This window comes from Ursus maritimus, unplaced genomic scaffold (genome assembly GCF_017311325.1).
Source record: "Ursus maritimus isolate PB19 unplaced genomic scaffold, ASM1731132v1 scaffold_16, whole genome shotgun sequence".
Taxonomy (NCBI): Eukaryota; Metazoa; Chordata; class Mammalia; order Carnivora; family Ursidae; genus Ursus; species Ursus maritimus.
In genome coordinates this window covers 57,736,172-57,755,373 of record NW_024424008.1, presented here as the reverse complement: position 1 = coordinate 57,755,373, position 19,202 = coordinate 57,736,172, and the positions used below count along the sequence as shown (strand labels likewise).

Below are 19,202 nucleotides of genomic sequence, written 5' to 3'. Positions count from 1 at the left end.
TTCCAGTGTAAGTCGGTTCTGGCAGATGTAAAGGGAAGTGAAGACTTGGAGCATTTATAGGAAATTTTTCTTGGCCTCAGAATCCTAGCTATAATTAAGAACCTACATGCACTCTGAGCTCGTTAGGTCTTCACTTAGGACTTTTGTTTGCCCAGAAATTTGGATGTGCTGCAGAAATAGAAGGGGAAATCATGTCTCTTTGTAGCGTATCGACATTGCTATGATGAAATGACACATGCAGATGGCTCTTATAGTTTTGATACACAGGCTGCTCTGTGATGTGTCTGTGTAATCAAAAGAAACAACTGTTTTCAGGATCTGAAACACGAAGCTGAGAGGATCAATAACATAAATATACTTGTTTGCACTCCGGGTCGGCTTCTTCAACACATGGATGAAACAATATGTTTTCATGCTACCAACCTCCAAATGTTAGGTGAGTCTAATGAATTTCTAATGAAACAATCTGAGATTCAGGAGAGAAACCTCATAAATTTTAATGATAGAAATTTTTTATCTTAATATTTATTCAATAAAACATCTGAGAAATAACCTGAAACAATTTTTTGGCGTAGAAGTTCTGAACCCAGAGAGTACAAATAGACTTTTCTTTTTTTGAACAAAATGGTCAGAAGAATATAAGTAGTTGTATATGAAATTAGACACTAAAGTATTTGACACTGCTAAGAATTTATCTTTTAAGCTATATCCACTTCTGGTGATATTACCGAATGTGGTTATTATTATTATTATTTTTTTAAATCAAATCTTTATTTTGTAATGATTTTGTAACAATTGCAGTGATAGTACAGGAAGCTCCTTTATACCCCTCCGCCAGTTTCCGCTAGTGTAACACCTTATACAACTGTGATACTTTTGTCAAAATGAAGATTAACATTGGTCCATTATATAAATTCCAGACTTTATTTGGATTTCACCAGTTTTTCCACTAATGCCTTTTTTTTCTCTTCTAGGATCCAGTCCAGGAGACTAGATTACATTTAGCCTAATATATATTTTAAATGTTGGAGTTCACCTTGAATTTTCTCTTTTTAGTTCTTGATGAAGCAGATAGAATCTTGGATATGGGCTTTGCTGATACCATGAATGCTATTATTGAAAATCTTCCCAAGAAACGTCAGACTTTACTTTTCTCAGCTACACAAACCAAATCTGTAAAGGACCTTGCACGTTTGAGTTTAAAAAACCCTGAGTATGTCTGGGTTCATGAAAAAGCAAAATATAGGTATGTACTCTTTGAAACCATGTTTGATTTAATAAAAAAATCACTATTCTTTTTGTATAAGAATTAGACATTTTAAATTAATACTACTTTTTTAGGAAATTAGACGTCATTTTATGTGTTATGAGATGTGGAACCATAGTAAAATGTATTAATTAAAATTATTTAAATATTTGATGCATCTTTATATGTGGGAATACTCTAGTGCAGTCTTTTTCAAAATGTGGTCTGGGGAACAAATACCTTACAGGTATTTAATAACTACCCCTGCATAAAATGAGGGGCAATGGGGTTGTGTGGCTGTGTGGGAAATGGGTTGGGGGAAATGGGTTTTGAAGAGTATTTTGATACAAGTGGAAGTTTGTGTATGTATGTTTGGTATGAATCATTGTAGAATGTGGACATACTTGACTTGCAGAAATATTTTCTGGTGAATGTAAGTAGAATCTGTGTTGAAGATCTCAGTATGGATTCAACCCTACCATTATCTTTATCTTAACTTCTATTTTTCCTATGAAATGTTAGTCTAAAAAGAAATAGATTGGGGAAAATGATGGATTATCCTCTTGGAAAGTTTTTAAATTCTGAGAATATGGGCCTTGAGGCCCACATGAACTTTGTTCAGCTACTAGATGTCTAGGATTAAAGAAAGCCCTAGAAGAGGCCAGACTCCATGCTTCTAGGTGATCTTAATGGATGAAATTTGAGGAATTTGAGTTCGGGTGTCTTTGATTATCAAGAACTCAGGAACAGCATAGCAAGGGATTCGTAAGGTAGTTTCCTCCTTAGCTTAATGGTCCTTGTTTGTAAGGTTGTATTGAGATAGCTATTGCAATTCTTGGTACTATTAATAATCTAAAGATTGTCTTGTTCTTTTTGCTGTTTGCTTGCTGCCTATTTTCAAGACTCCTTAGTGTTTTTACCAGACACGAATTTTTCAGTCATTAGATGGTCTCTAAAACTGTGCATAATTTAAGGTAATTGTACATGGTATCCCTGTTGCCAATTTCCGTAGACAACAATGGGTTATTATTTATAGATCAGAGTTAGAAAAAACTGAATGCAAATACTGTCTATTTGATAAATGATTTTTTAAAAGATTTCATTTATTTGAGAGAGAGATTGAGAAAGTGCATGAGCAGGGAGAGGGGTGGAGGGAGAGAATTTCAAGCTGACTCTGCTCTGTGTGTGGAGTGCCATGCAGGGCTTGATCTCATGACCTTGAGATCGTAACCTGAGGTGAAACTGAGAATTGGACACTTAACCGACTGAGCCACCCAGGTACCCCCATAAGTGATGATTGAAATGCAGGTCCATCACTTATAAAAAATGGGGTTTTCAGAAACCATGTCTCCAGTGACATAATTGACAACTGTGGGCTGTATGGTAATGACCGTGGCACTCTAATCTCTTGTTCACCAGAGCGCTACAAAAAGCAGATACTGTTGTGAATTTTGTCTCATGTCATTATTGAAGTTTTTGCTCTAGCCGTTAATTTGGTTAAGACACCATGGGAAAAATCATAGGCAAGAATATTTTTAAGACATTTATCTGCTCTCAAATCATGAAGGACCAGAGAAGTAATTTAAAAGTTAGATCTTTCTGAAGTTGTGTTATGAGGGTATACTTAGAAAAAGTATACCAGTATGTGTTCTTTATACTGCTATTGTAGTGAAATGGTGTTTCTAATGATTTTTTTTTTTTTTGAGAAAAAATTGTGTTTGGATCATTGTAATTTGCTGTGTTTTACAGTGAATATAAGTTGAATTCTGTGGTGAATTATGAACCATTTCAAATTTGAGATGGATATTCTGAGCTTATGTTATTAGGTGCATACAAATTTAATATTACATTTCTTGTTAGCATCATTAATTACTATGAAATGTTGCTCTTTATCTCTACTAATACTTTTTGCCTTGAAATCTAGCATGATATTAGTCTCCCTATAGCAGCTTTCTCTTGGTTCATGTTTGCATGGTGAATCCTCTGTTCATTTACTCTTTACATTATATATGCCCTTATATTTTAAATTTGACTTTGTAAGCAACATATGGTTCTTTTACCAGGTATGACAGTTGCTTTGCAACTGGGGGATTTAGTTCATTGATCTATAACTTAACGTATTATTTAAGTCTCTACCCCTTTCCATTGTGCCTTCATTGTGAAGTATTTTAATTTCATACATTTTAAACTCCATAAGCTGTTATTTACTTTTTGAAACATCAATATTTATTTAGATTTATCCAAATAGTTATTCTTTATGATATTTTTATTTCTTGTGCTCAAAAGAATTTCCTTTTATTTTTAGTTCAGGTTTACTAGTGGAAAAATTCTGTTTTGATTTTTCTGAGAACCTTCTTATTCTTTATTTTTGAAGGTTATCTTGGCATGTTTTTTCTTCGAAGTTACCTATCTATTGTTCTGACTACTCTTATGTCGAAGTTAGCTGACAGTTTTCTTGTTCCTTTGAAGATATTGTGTATTGTTTAAGATTTTCTTGTCTTTGATTCTTAGTGAATTCATGAATGATTTTTTCGTTTTTGTTTTGTTTTGTTTTGGTGGCAGGTAGATGTTGTAAGAACAGATGACCTCGATCTGGGCTACCCTGGCTTTTAGACTCTGGGGCTGTTCTATTTCTGTTCTGTGTTTGTTCTGCCTCGGTCCTGGCTGGGATTTTGCCTTCCGGAGGTCTCAGCTGGAAGGTGTGGGTTAGCAAAGCCCTTCCATCCTGGCAGGCTCTGAACTTCATAGCCCTAAGATTGCCAGGATCTCTGCTCAACTCTGAGCTTCCCAGTTGTTGTTTTTTGCTTGTTTTCACTCATTTTGCTGTGTTTGTGTGTGTGTGTTTAGTTTAGGAATTGTCACACCTCTCATGGGAAAATTGCATGAAGAATTTAAGATTCAGTGTTTTGTGGCTCCTTCTCTCTAGGATCTTGGACTGCCACATATAGGCCTAGGTTGCTACTCAGCTCTCCTCTGTTATGCAAATCAGCAGATGCTTTGAGGGAAAAGTGGAAATTAATATGGGGCTTGCCTCAGGGGTATCTCTTTTTCAGTACTTCAAGTACTAGCTGCCGTGGTTGCTCTCTGATGTCTTCTGTTTTTTTTTTGTTTGTTTGTTTGTTTTATATTTAATCCAGCCTTTATAGTTAGTGCTATAGGCCACCAAAGTATTAATCTGATACAAACAAACTGTTTATGCAGGAATGATAGCTTTTTAATCTTAAAGTTTTAGTAGCTTATGATGATTATTGCCTAGGTCCATTATTTCATTAGGATTTGCAAAATTGTGATAATCTGATTCTATTTCTAATTTCTAAAAAGTTCTCTTTCACAGTATATATATGTGTATGAGAAATTTGTTGGAAAGGCATGCTGTTAATATTTTTCTAACTTTTTTTTTTTTTTTTTTTTTGTGCAGTCTGGATTTCAAAGCTAACCAATGTGGCATATTTTTAACGTTTTTCCTCCTCTTATTTCCATAAGCACCCCTGCCACTTTGGAACAGAACTACATAGTTTGTGAGCTGCAGCAAAAAATAAGTGTGTTGTATTCCTTTTTGAGAAGCCACCTGAAGAAGAAAAGTATTGTATTTTTCTCCAGTTGTAAAGAGGTACTGAATGATTAAATAATTCATGTTGAATCATCCCTTTTAAAATAACAGATTTCAGTTAGATAAATAGCAATTTCTTCTCCTGTAAAAAATACAGTGGTAGATGTGGTGAGGAGTATGATAGATAGGCGTGGTATCCCTCAGTGAGTACTGGTAGAACAAACCATTGAATGGCTCAACTAACCACAGGTCTTTATAATCTGACACCTACCCTCCATGAATACTGAACTGAATATGCCATTTATTTCCGTGCTTTGATGTCCTTGATCATGATGATCTCTGGAATGCCCTCCCTGCATTCCTTTACACTAATGCTGAGAGAGTGTTGAATGTCCTTTAAGGCTAAGCTCGAATGTTATATCTGGAGGTCCTTCTGTGATACTCCCGACCCCCTTGTTATAATAAGCAATTTCCCCCATCCTTCTATAGTGTATATGTCTTTAATTTAGTTACACATTTGTTTAACAGTAGCCATTTGCTGTGAATAAAGGATTCAATGATAAATAAGAAAACTAGTCTCTTCCCTTAAAGAGAAGGGACCTTGAGTGATTTTTATATCATTTTCCTCTCTATATTTCAGATTACCTGAGGATATATAGTTGGCATATAGTAGGTAGATTCCAGATTTGTCGCTTTTTGAGTACTTAACATGGTAAATATGCTAGTAAGTTTCCCTCCAGCTTATGGGAAAGATAAGTACTGGCCTGTCTGTTGTACTCTGTCCTTTTTCTGTCTTTACTCTTTTTAGGAAACCGCTTCATTTCCATGGCTTTAAATGCCGTCTGTGTTCTAACACCTGGCACATCGACATCTTAAGCCCTGACCACTCTCCTGAGCCCCAGACTTGTGTATCCACTTGAATACTAGAGATTTCCAGTTGAGTGTCTTTGAGGGCATCTCAAGTTTAAAATAAGAAAAGCAATTTAGGATTTCATATCCTGAAGATGTACTCTCCCCCGTCTCAAATGACTGAAACCTTAATTGTTGCCTGTCTTCATCTCATTGTCAATATATTGATAACTCTCATTAGCTCTACCACCTCTCACAAAGCCTCATGCTACAGCTAAATCTAAGCCATGCTTAACTTTGTCTTACTCGTGGCTGGTCTCTGCATTCCCACACTTTCTTTCCTGTAGTTGTTGCACATTCTAGCCAGAATGATCTTGCAAAATCATCCACCTCAGCGAGCTTTTTCAAGAGCAGGGATTTAAGGTCAGTTTTGATTCAGGAGGTGCAAACTGCAGAAAGTTTTCATGGACTCAGCTGACACTTCCTACGTTTACATATGCCCTTTTTTGAGCTTGGTTTGCCCGAGAACACATCTGTCATCTGCAAGTTCACCTTTCCCCTCTCCCCTTTTCATGCTAGCCCTTTTAAAACCGCAAAAGAAAGGCATGAGTCCATGCATCTGTAATCTTATTGGATTGTCTCAGGACCTGAGAACCTTCCTGGCACCAGGCATTGCTGTTCAGAAAGTGAATGGCTCTAAAGACAAGGTAACGAGTGTTTTGAGGTTCAGTTGGCTTGCCATTCTTTTAACAAAATTTGTAGGGATACTTAATGGACTTATTAGCTGTGGATTATTAGAAATTTTATTTATCATTGTTTTGAAATATAGGAGTTCAAAGAGTTAAAGTTCTTTCCAGTACATTTTCTTTTTTTTAAACTTATTTTTTAAATTCCACTATAATTTTACGTATAGGGTTACATTAGTTTCAGGTGTATAATATAGTGGTTCAATAATTCCATACATTATTCAGTGCTTACCACGGTCAGTGTACTTAATCCCCTTCACCTGTTTCATCCACCTTCCCTCTGGCAACCACTAGTTCTCTATGTTTAAGAATCTGTTTTTTTGTTTGTTTTTGCCTTTGTTCACTTGTTTTCTTAAATCCACATATGAGTGAAAACATATGGTATATGTCTTTCTCTGACTTATTTCACTTAGCATTATACCTTCTAGATCCAAGTTGTTGCAAATGGCAAGGTTTCATTCTTTTTTATGGCTGAGTAATATTTCATTGTATATGTGGCTCACCTATTTTTTATCCATTCATCTCTGCATGGACACTGTTGCTTCCTTGTCTTGGCTTTTGTAAATAACGCTGCAGTGAACATAGGGATGCATATATCTTTTCGAATTAGTATTTTTGTTTACTTTGGGTAAAGACCCAGTAGTGGAATTGCTGGATCATACAGTATTTCTATTTTTAATTTTTTGAAGAACCTTGGTATTGTTTTCCATAGTGGCTGTACCAGTTTGCATTCCCACCAGCAGCGCACCACGGTTCCTTCCAGTACATTTTTTGTTTTTTTGTGAAGAGATTTTCTTAACATGCATATTAGAAGGAGAAAACAGGAATAAAATAATGTGGTACTCTGTCTCCATCTACCAATTAGTAGTATTCATTTATTATGTAAACTAAAGAAGAAATAAAGCTAACAATCAACTCCATTTATTTCTGTATAAGAAGAGATGTAATAACACCCAATGTTGTATAACAAAATTATTATGTTTACTCTTTTTGTTTTGCCTTTTTTAAAAAAAAAATTTATTTAGGGAGTATGTGCGAGTTGGGGGGCAGAAGGAGAGGGAGAAGCAGATTCCCCGCTGAGCAGGGAGCCCAATGAGGGGCTCAATCCCATGACCCTGAGATCATAACCTGAGCAGATGCTTAACTGAGTCATCCAGGCGCCTCTTTGTTTTGCTTTTTATCAAATTCTAACATTTCTTGTTCTGGTCAGTTCTATACTAATGAAGTAATAGCTTAGTCTGAGCATCTTTAATAGCTTTATGGCCACAGGAAATTAGAAATTAAAACTGATATTCATTGTTTTATTGTAAATAAAGTTGTAAAGAAGTTGTAAATATTGATAAGATAATCAAAAGACTTTGAAGCACAAAACTATTAAGATAAAATTCTGTGGGGTCAGAAAGTTGACATAAGAGTTCAAGGAGGAGAAGAAATGCAAAATTTCTTTCCCTTGAGGAGTTTATTTTGTCTTTAATTTTTTCAAGGACTTAACTTTTTTTGTAGCGGTTTTAGGCTCACAGCAAAGTTGAAGGGCCTTCTTTCACACATGAAGGCATGGCCTTCATTATTTTTACATATTTTAAAAATTGCTACTTAGAATCTATTGGATACATGTATAAGAAGTTTATTTTAAAATCTCAGCATTTATAATATCAAAAATTATAGTTTTGCAACTAAATACATTTGGAAAAATGTCAGCTATCAAGTTGAAAATGTAAGGGGAGCCTATTTTTAAAAAAAGTTCTCATAGGAAATAATGTGAACAAAAAGTGCTTCAAGACATCAACTCTAGACTGCATTGCCCTTTCTCTGCTCCACATTTTTTAATTGGCGAAACTTGTGCTCCTTAAAACATTTTGCTGTTCATCTCATAAGCTTGCTGTGGTGCTGCTGTCCGGAACTATCAAACTGCTTTCTCTGTTCATGTCTAGGTTCAGTACCTGTACCGAGTGTTCTGCAGGCTACGTCCTGGCATCTCTATCCTTGCCCTGCACGGCCGCCAGCAGCAAATGAGAAGAATGGAAGTCTACAATGAATTTGTCCGCAAGAGAGCCGCTGTGCTCTTTGCTACTGATATTGCTGCCAGGGGACTGGGTAAGAGCTTAGCAGAAAATATTCTGGGGCCATGGGTTATAGAATTTGCTTATAAATGGATGGATTTGGGAATTCATAGTTTCACTCAAAGAATTGGTCCTTCTTTTAGAAAAACAAGTAAATTGAATTAAGGCTCTATAAGTGAAAATTTTGGTCATATTTTCATCTTTTGTGCTTATTGTTTATGAGAATAATCCTAGAGTCCTGAGGAGCCCACAAAATCAAAGGAGGATTAAAGGTTTAAAGATAGGAGGAAAAACTGCTCTTGTTTTTTTGAATATTGGAAACTTGATAAAATATGACAGCTCAGGGGCGCTTGGGTGGCGCAGTTGTTAAGCATCTGGCTTCGGCTCAGGGCGTGATCCCAGCGTTCTGGGATCGAGCCCCACATCAGGCTTCTCTGCTGGGAGTCTGCTTCTTCCTCTCCCACTCCCCCTGCTTGTGTTCCCTCTCTCGCTGGCTGTCTCTCTCTGTCTAATAAATAAATAAAATCTAAAAAAAAAAAAAAAAAAAAAACAAGAAAATTTGAAGTCCAGTTTTTCACCAATTTTTTTTTATTGTAAAGACATAATTTATTTAAGCTTTCAAGAAGTCACCAATACTATTTTATAGCTGGTGGCTTTGTGGTGGGGGGATGGGGTATGGAAGTAATTACAGGAAATAGAAATATGAATATACAACATGAGAATAAATAGGGGATAATTTAAAATTTTCAATTACTTTATGTTAACAACTGTGGCAGATTTTAAGCACACACAAAGAATATGTCCAGTGTACCCTCATATATACTTCCCAGCTTTAGTGATGATCTTTTTCATGATCCCCTTTTTCTTCCCATTTCCTTGTTCGTCGTGAAGTATTTTAAAGCGTATCTTAGACATCATATCCATTCATTCCTATGTGACTGGAGGCCGTAGCCAAGTATGCATATTTTTAATGCTGTCTAGCCTATGTTGTCATACCAAGACTTGGTAAAATCAGCATTTTGTATTTAACTTGTTTGGATCATGTAATTGTCTGCTGAGAGAAGTGGTGTACCAGTTGTCTCTGATCTTTTACTTTTGTGTTTTTAAGTTAATAGTTAAGATTTGCTTAGTTTGTGATCCCAGTTCTGATTTTTCTCAACTGTCCTAGCAGATGTCCCGTGCTTACTTTTCCAATAATTCAAACGCAGTCTGTTTCTCTCCTCCGTCTCCAGCTCTTGCCCAGACTGGTTGCTCCGTAAACTTCATGCACATTTGTCATCGACTCTTCTATCCAGATCGCTTCCTCTTTCTTAATTTATTTTCTCATTTTATTTTTAAAAATTTATGGTCTCATTTTCTAGGGGTGCCTGACTGGCTCAGTTGGTGGAGCATGTGACTCTTGGTCTTGGGGTTGTGGGTTTGTGTCCCACACTGGGTGTAGAGATTGCTTAAAAATAAAATCTAAAAAAATAAATAAAATCTCATTCTCTAATAGCTTCTTCAGTAAGGGTGCATGGGGGGCAAATTTGAGTTGTTATAGGCATTTCCTATTCTTGAATGATAGTTGGGGTGGGAATAGAATTCTAGGTTGAAATGACAGTTTTTGCAGTAATTTTCATATATTGTTTACACTCAGTACCACTTTTATATTATGGTAGTTATTAGACCCACAACTGTGTTGTCTAATGTGTTAGTAAACAAGCATATACATTACTATATCAAAAATTTCAATAAAAAATAAAACAGCTTATAACTGTTTTCTATGTATTTTACCTTATGCACATAAAACCATTCTGAAAAGGGCTTCATAGGCTTCAGTTATAGTACAGAAATGTCAAAAACCTCTTTAGCTTATTTTAAAAAGTTTATATGAACATATAAGCTATATATAAAGTAGTGGGTATAGAAAAAGTTTACATAAACAATGCTGTAGATGCTAGTATAGGACTTGCTTTTGAAGTCTTCCCATTTTTTTTTTATGATTTAATTTTTTTTTTTAGATTTTATTTATTTATTTGACAGAGAGAGACAGCCAGCGAGAGAGGGAACACAAGCAGGGGGAGTGGGAGAGGAAGAAGCAGGCTCTTAGTGGAGGAGCCTGATGTGGGGCTTGAACCCAGAACGCTGGGATCACGCCCTGAGCCGAAGGCAGATGCTTAACCACTGCACTACTCAGGCGCCCCTATGATTTTATTTTTAAGTCATCTCTACATTCTCCATGGGGCTCAAACTCAGAATTCAAAGATCACATGCTCTACTGAGCCAGCCAGGTGCCCCAAGTCTTTCAGTGTTGACATATAAAGATCCAGTGTGTTTTGTAGAGTGTCTCATGGTATGAATTGACCCATGCCTGGAATAATGAACATTGAAGTTTCACTCTTTTTATTCTAAAAATGTGCAATGAATATTCTGATGCTCTATTCTTAAGTAAGCATCCTAGAATTTCTTTAGAATACACCAGTATCCTTTCAAAACTTTTTTAACTGTTTTTTTTTTTTACTGAATTATCACATGCACATGGGTCAAAATAAGCTAGGTTCCCTAGTAGGCTCTACACCTCCTCGCTCTTCAGAAGCAATGCCTTAAATTTCTGTTAGTCCTTTTTTTGTTATTTAGTTTTATATTTTGAAGTGACATTCTTACACTGTACTTCTTAATTTTTACCAAATTTAGAAAAATTACCAGGGATTTCCTTTTGTTACCTCTCTGTCATTCCTCTTCTCCTACCTCTATCATTGTTTTTGGTTTTGTTTTGTTTTGTTTTAGTGCTCAGCCCGTTTCTGTGTTACAGAAATTGATCTGAAATCCTCACAGCAAAATCCACAGATGATTAAAGGTAGTTCTTTTAAGGAGTTGAGAACAGGGTGTCTGGAAATGAATGAAAACTTCTGTAGCCAGATATGTGTATGGAATAATTATTGCTGAGAAATAAGAAAAGGGACTTAGAAAGACATCATTAATTCAAATGGAAATGGGAAGAGCAGGGAAAGTAAAGTTTCATTTAAATTGAGAACTCAGTTTTTTAGTTCACCAGGAGCCCATGAGAAGTGGTTTCTTTTAGGTTATTAAATATCAGGGTATTTCCTTATTTGTCTGACACAAAGCAATCTCTTCTGTGTCAGATACAAAATAATCTTCATATTCAAATGCTATTTATCAAAGGAGAATTGTTTATAATCTCTTGGTTCATGCAATTCATTTTATTTTTAATAAAGTTCACAGATTTTGATGTGATGGAAAGCCCTGGCAAGTGATACTCTAAAATAAAAATAGTGGGTCACCTGGGCTGCTCAGTCAGTTAAGCGTCTGCCTTCCGCTCGGGTCATGACCCCAGAGTCCTGGGATGGAGCCCCCTGGGATGGAGCCCCTCCTCTGGCTCCCTGCTTGCAGGGAGTCTGCTTTTCCCTCTTCCTTTCTCCCTCCCTTCTCCCTCCCCCTGCTTGTGCTCTCTCTCTGTCAAGTAAATAAATAAATAAAATCTTAAAAAAAAAAAATAGTACAGCAGGCTAGATCTTGAAACTGATTTCCTAACTTGACATTCCTTCTGTACAGATTTCCCAGCTGTGAATTGGGTTCTTCAGTTTGATTGTCCAGAGGATGCCAACACATACATTCACAGAGCAGGTAGAACTGCCAGGTAGGTGTGCTGACTCATTTCTTTGCTATTGCAGTTCAGAGGTGTACACTGTTGATAGAATGGTAACTGGTTAGCATCTTTCTGGAGAGCATGTGGTAAGAATTATGCAAGCGTTAGAGTTCCTCCTCATACCTACATTCCACATTGAAATACTGATTTTAAGAAAACAGAGATGGGTAAACTTGCAGTAAAGATGTTCATTTTACTGACCTTTGTAACTAATGGTTAAGAATTGGAAACAATCTAAATAATGCTAGTAGGGTTATGAGTAATTACGATTAGCCACAGATGGACTGTTTCTTTGGATTTACCTTGTACCATTTACTTTCTCACTGAAACTGGATGAGTATTTACAACATGGTTGTCAGTGAGACATTGATACTTGATGATGCAGGAGACACCAGAGCACCACCTGCTGGTCTGCCTGGTCCAACAGATACTTCCGATTTTTAAGTCACAACTTAAATGAGCTGAATGGTTTCTCAGAGATGGATCTTTAGACACAAGATTTAAACCATCTTCCAAGCGGTTAGTGTCATTCTCCAGCAGGCTTGCTCTTCTGCTTGCCCTGTGTCCGTTCCAGCAAGAAGCCCCAAGTGTCCCCTGTCCCTTGTTTATCTAGTAAATCTCCTTAGTGTGTAGTTATTTTAAATTGATTTGAATCCATAGTTTTTGGATGGCTTTAAAGAAAAAAAATTTTTTTGGTCATAATTGGTGAATTTTGTTATATGTTTTGGCTGATGTGAAGGTTTTTCATGTCCTTTTGTAGCCTGAGAATAAGTAGAGCTCTCCTTCTGTTCATTTTTAATCTTCATAACATGTTTGATTGCTTGATTCACATTTACCTTGTGGGCCATTAAACATGGGCTATAATCAAAATGTACTCCAGCACATTTCTTTTGTCCAGCATGAAGGGAGGGAATAACATAATAGTGAATGATAAAGCTATTTAAAAATAGCATTTATGTACTTCGGGGTCAAAAGTGTTTTTATTGCAATTAACAATATAATTTGAACAAGCAGTGGAGTTAGAAGTGGGTTCTGTATATGGTGTCCTCGTGCCTTCAGACAGACCTGCCTGTAGACTGGGGACATTTTGATTTCTTGTGGGGTCTAAGAAAATGGGGCCTGGGTAAAACAGAGGTCTTGTTTTCCATTTTAGAGGAAGGTGGGTGGTGTATCCTTGATCTTCGTATTGGGTACATGTGTAGGTTATCTTTCATAGTGAGAGTCTCAGAAGTGGTAGGTAGTGGTTGGTGGAATGAATGGTCCTCCACTGCTTCACACTCTTCAGTAAATGTGTAGCATGTATGAATTTGTATATGTACCTGTGCACACATTCGCATTTTAGATGAAGTGGGACATGGCTTCTCACGAGCATACTGCTCTAGGGGCACATGGGCGTATTAGTTGTGCCATTTGGTGTTGACATAGGGCAAACGGATTTCTTTATAGAACACTTTTATTGATTGATTTGATTTGTCAGAGAGAGAGCGAGAGAGCGTGAGAGTGCACAAGCAGGGGGAGAGGCAAAGGGAGAGATAGAAGCAAACTCCCCGCTGAGCCCCCCCACCCCCCATACTCGGGGCTCCATCGCAGGATCCTGGGATCATGACCTGAGCTGAAGGCAGACGCTTAAGCAACTGAGCCACTCTACAGAACTCTTTTAAACAGTATTTTACAATTATTCTTCCTCTATGAAGATGATTGGACATCTCACTGCATCAGAAAACAGTTCACCAGAGAGCGTTATTTCGGGGTCTTGGGTTCCCAGAGAGGTGGTTGAAAATCTTATATAGTTGAACATACCAGGGTGAATGTTAAATTGGTCCTAATGACGAGATGAAGAGTAGCTACAGCAACATCACAATTGTGTTTGAAGAGATGATGCTAATTTGAAAAACTATTGTAATGCAGTTTCTGATGTCATTAATTTTTAGAGTATAAGTCTGTTTGATCCCTTGTAACCAATTAAAAATGTTTTAATCAACTCTTTTAGATGAATAGTCAGTGGAAATGTTTAGGATATGCAATGCTTATTTTTTCTTGGGCAGTTTAATAAAAAAAATAGCGAAATTGCAGTTTAAAAGTTGCCATTAATGGGCTTACAGATAATTAGAAAGTTTCGTGGGCCATGAGACTGGATAATTGAATTGAATAAAGGCTAAATTAAAATTTGAAACTAATTACAATCCTGTGTTTATGCTGTAATTAAAACTGAGTTGCCAGACAGTGTTTACTTGTGGAAGTGAGCTATAATATATGAATATAGAGAAATGAATTCAGTGCTTTGTGGCAAAATAGCTAAAGTTTGAGGAATCTTTTTTTCCTTTCTGTGTTTTAGCTGAGTGAAAATAGTGATTCCGGTACTTGTCTTGAGGTACTTTGTTTTAATTGATTCACCTAAATTTCTCTTGATCCTTAGTATTGAGAAACGTTTTGTCTTTTTTCCTTAACCATTCACACCCCTTTTAACAAAATGATCTCATTTAGAGACAAGTGAGGCAAGGAATATGAACATAATTTTTATCAAGCTGTATTCTGTGAGGCATTGTACTTAAAAACGATTGTGTTTAGGGCTTGCAGTTTTTGGTACTCATCAAACCAAGCTTTTCCATTTCTTAAGATAATACCCATTTGAAAATAAAAAATTTGGAAATGGAAAGTAGGCATACATCAGATACTCCTTTTTTTTAAATTTTAAATTATTTTTTTAAAGTAGGCTCCATGCCCAATGTGGAGTCCAGTGCAGCACTTGAACTCACAACCCTGACGTCATGACCTGAGCTGAGATCAAGTGTTGGATGCTTAACTGGCTGAGCCCCCCAGGCACCCCACTCACCCCACTCCTCTTTTTTTTTTTTTAATGCTTTTGTTTGGGGAGTAGAGTTCTGTGGATGGAAGGTGTGAGTTATGTATAACTGTTCGTATGTAACTGCTGGGAGTTTAAATATAAAAGGTGAGTGTGCCTGGCTGGCTTAGTCGGTAGAGCATGCTACTCTTGATCTCAAGTTCATCAGTTCAAGCCCCACGTTGGGCCTAGAGCTTACTTTAAAAAAAAAGATGAGTTCATATATGGGCAACTGTTGTTTTCCAGAGTCGGGTTAAAATAATTCCAGCTGAGCCTTACTTGCCTGTCTCAGACTTTGTGAGCGATGTAGATAGCGGAGTGTGGTTCCACGAGGGGGCAGCAGAGGCCGTCTCTTTGCATCGCACACTCCCTGGCAGCAGTTTAGATCAACAACAGCAAAGATGAAGATGCAAAGCAGTTAAAATTTCTGCTGTGATAACTTTGAAGAGTTAATGGTTTGTGGAAAATACTGGTACTTTATGGAATAGATAATAAAGAGAATTTTTTAAAAGTGTCCTTAATTGTTTTGTAAACTGAAATAATAAAAGTGAAAAGACAATTTCCATGAGCCTTAATTTACTGAAGGTTACTCTGAATATGTTAGGTATGAGATGGGAGCAATCTTTGCTAGTAAAAATTCTTGCTTCTTTAATTCCTTTAGCTTAGAGTTATGAAGATCCTATCTTCAGCCTGCTTCTTCTAGGTAGATAATGCTTCTTTACATTGCCTTCTGCCTTGGTCTAGTTGCTGTTTAGAATTTAAAGTTTTTTTAAAAAGGGCAAAACTAGTTCTTTATTTTGCATCAGGAAGCATTGAGCTGGGATAGAGACGGGCCAGGTTAGCTACAGAGGTGAGTAAGTGGGCTATTTTTTAGGAGTCCTCGGTTAGCTCCAGGCGCTTCCCCCTTGCTCTCCAGCTGTCTGTTTCCCATACAGCGGGCGGGGTGATCCCTTTAAACACAAGTCAGATCCTGTCATTCCTCTGATGGTTTCCTGTTCACACCGAGTAAAAGCCAGTGACTTGCTATTATTCAACCCCGTCCAACCTTACTTTCTATTCCCCTCTGCCCCATGCTGGTCGAGTTCTTTCTCCTTCATGCTGGGCATGTTCCCCCCATCCCCCATGGTCCCTTTATGTTACTGTTTCTTTTGCTGGAATGGTTTTTCCTTGAGCATCCTCATGGCTATCTTTCTTAACCCGAGCCAGCCACTCCTCTTCACCTCACTCTGTACATTCTTTTTTCCATAGCACTTAATACCTTCAAATATACTAGAGCTTTTCCTTATGACATTGTTTCTGTTTCTCTTCACTGGAATGTAAGCTCCATAAAGGCAAAGAAATATGTCTACTTAATTGATATACCTACCCCAAGTGCTTAGAACGGGGCTTGGCACAGAGTAGACAATTGAGATAACACAATTAATTTATCAAATCAGACTCATGAATCAGAGCTTACCCGAAATTAATTAATCTACTGCAGTATAACAAATTACCCCACAGTGTAGTAGCTTAAAGCAAGAACCATATATTATCTCACGGTTTCTGTGGATCGGGAATCCAGTGCAGCTCTGTCGGGTCCCCTGGCTGCTCATCTGGGTCCTTACAAGTCTGTTTTAGGCACTACTTTTATATGTGTTTTCTTCTTGTTTTTAATGTATAAAAACTTAGTTTAGTCTTTTTTTAAATTCTGGGGACAGAGTTGATAGACTCTAATGATTTCTACCCTTTCTCTGTGAACTCTTTAAATCCTTGTTCTTAATCAGTTTGTTAGAATCTTTCCATGCAACACACGTTAGCCAACTTGATTTCTTTCCAATTACCATGAACTTTGTTTGTCAAACTGTTGAGCCTGTTGTGGTGTACCTCCTTGTATTTCCAAGATCTAAACGCTACATGTGACTTTATTTTTCCCAGAATATTTCCCAGTCTGTCCTTTTCTCTTAAATCTAGTGTAGAGTCTTTAGGTATTCCGTGAGTCAGAGATCCCCTTTTTCCTGGAATAAGCACTCCTTTGTGCCACGTTGTGCAGGAGGAACAGAACAGTTGGAGTCTGATTCCCGTGGCCCTCTATGTGCATGTGCAGGGCTGACTGCACTGTTGTTGCTCAGTGACAGACGCCATGGGGCTGGTTGCCACAGGTAAGGCTAAGGTGTAGGGAGGAGAAAACGAGATGCAGGGAGGGGGACAAAAAGAAGGCTGTGGGATAGCAGAGTGTACCCAAGAGTTGTCTCTGTTTGTCCACCTCCTGGTCCTACTTATATTGTGAACAACGACTAGTATGTTAAGAATCACAGATTATGCTAAGTGAAGTAAGTCAAGCGGAGAAAGACAATTATCCTATGGTTTCACTCATTTATGGAACATAAGAAATAGCAGGAAGATCGATAGGAGAAGGAAGGAAGAATGAAGCGGGGGGTAAATAGAAGGGGGAATGAATCACGAGAGACTATGGACTCTGGGAAACAAAGTGAGGGCTTCAGAGGGGAGGGGGGTGGGGGATTGGGATAGGCCGGTGATGGGTATTAAGGAGGGCACGTATTGCATGGAGCCCTGGGTGTTATATGCAAATAGTGAATCATGGAACACTACATCAAAAACTGAGGATGTACTGTATGGTGACTAACATAACATAATAAAAAATTATTATTAAAAAAAAAGAATCACATGTATAGAACTTTAGATTCTGAAGGGACCTGGATCATCTCCTTCACACTGTTAATTTATAAATAAGAATATATGGTGATAAAGTGACTCATTATCCAAGGTTATAAAGCTAATGAATAGTACAGCTGGGGCTCGGATTCAGTTCTTTTGACTCTAAATCCAGTCTGCTTATGCAACCCCTGGTGGTTTGTTTGCATCTGTTCACTCACCAAATATTTAGGGAGCAGTTTTTAGGTACAAATGTATGGTAGGTAGGAAACGTGCATTCATATATGTCCTCAGCTTTCCTGGTTGAGATAAGGAGAAGTACCGTAACATTGATAGTACTAAGATGTGTGCGTGAAGTGAGGATGACAGAAAAGATGTAGATTTTAAAAGCATATACATTTTTTTGATTTTTACTTCATAATAACTTGTGTTTTGTTATAAAAATAGTGTTTATTCACTGTATAGATTCTAGATGTTGGCAGGACATGCCACCTACATCTCACCACCTAGAAACATTTTCACGTATGTGTGCATACGTATTTTTTAAATTACAAAAAGGAAATTATTCTAACAGATTCTCTTCCAACCTGATCTGTAACTTGGAGAACCAGGCTGGGAGAACTGAGAATAGCCAGGCAGTTGTGAGCTCTGCCAGATCTTGCAACAGCAGTAGTTAGACGTCTGAATGGGCAAAGTTTAAGGGATACTTAAAGTCTCAGCTAGAGTGAAGTTGGTGTGTTGGGGAATAGGCATTGGAGTAGTTGAGGACTAGTGGTCATTGGGTAGAAGGCAAATTATTGTCAGAATGGCAGGGCTTTTCTACTTCTTCTGGCCAGAGTCTGTTTCGAGGTTATTATTTCAGTGGAAGAATTACCATTGGGACCCAGAAGTCACGGGCCTGGGTCTCCCAAGTTTAGCTAGAAATGTTAGCGAGCTGTAGGATGTGAAGGTAAGCTTCTTGGTGTCAATCAATCATAATCAACCTATTAAGGATCCTTCTTTCTGGAGGGAGTCCTGGTAGAGCTGAAAACGATAGTGAACTGGAAGTTTACGCCTCTGATATATAATGATTAGCCAGTGGTTTTTGTTCTAGATTTCTGGTGGGGCTTTTTTTTTTTTTTTTGGATAGCTTCTTGATCTTTCCAGAAATTTATTTGCCTCTTCTACCAGTTGCTTGCATATAAAAGACTAGCAAATTAATGTAAAATGAAGTTTCTCTTAAATTCTAAAGGGCTGCATAAATGTAACATGGTATTACTACTGACGGTGAAAATGAGATTTTTTTGTTGTGTTTCAGATGCAGGGCTTTTTATTTGGTGCCTAGCATGTTTCTTACAATAACCTGTCGAATATGGAGTTCCAAAATGTAGATCTTGTGAAGAACGTTTATTTCTCTTTACACATATACCAAGCCTCAGTCCTTGGATATTGCTTTTGAAATATAAAAAGCCAGCTCATGGGTAAATAGACTATCCTTCGAAGCATTTGGAAAAAAAAAAAAAAGAAATGTACTTCTGGCATCTTTTTAGATATGTTTTTATATCGGAAATGAAAGCTTACTGGAAATTTTTGGGTATTGGTGTGGGGGAGGTATTTGTGCTTTACGTTGTT

General features: G+C 37.3%; 1 protein-coding gene across 1 annotated transcript in view; it reads left to right on the top strand.

The window, feature by feature from the left end:
* Positions 1 to 19,202, top strand: part of DDX10 (DEAD-box helicase 10) — a 261,015-nt gene that overhangs the window by 17,121 nt on the left and 224,692 nt on the right. Inside the window, exons 5-9 of the mRNA XM_040631253.1 lie at positions 316 to 436; positions 1,057 to 1,246; positions 4,730 to 4,856; positions 8,323 to 8,485; positions 12,004 to 12,088. Coding sequence (XP_040487187.1) covers positions 316 to 436; positions 1,057 to 1,246; positions 4,730 to 4,856; positions 8,323 to 8,485; positions 12,004 to 12,088 — 686 coding nt within the window. The remainder of the gene's footprint in view (positions 1 to 315; positions 437 to 1,056; positions 1,247 to 4,729; positions 4,857 to 8,322; positions 8,486 to 12,003; positions 12,089 to 19,202) is intronic.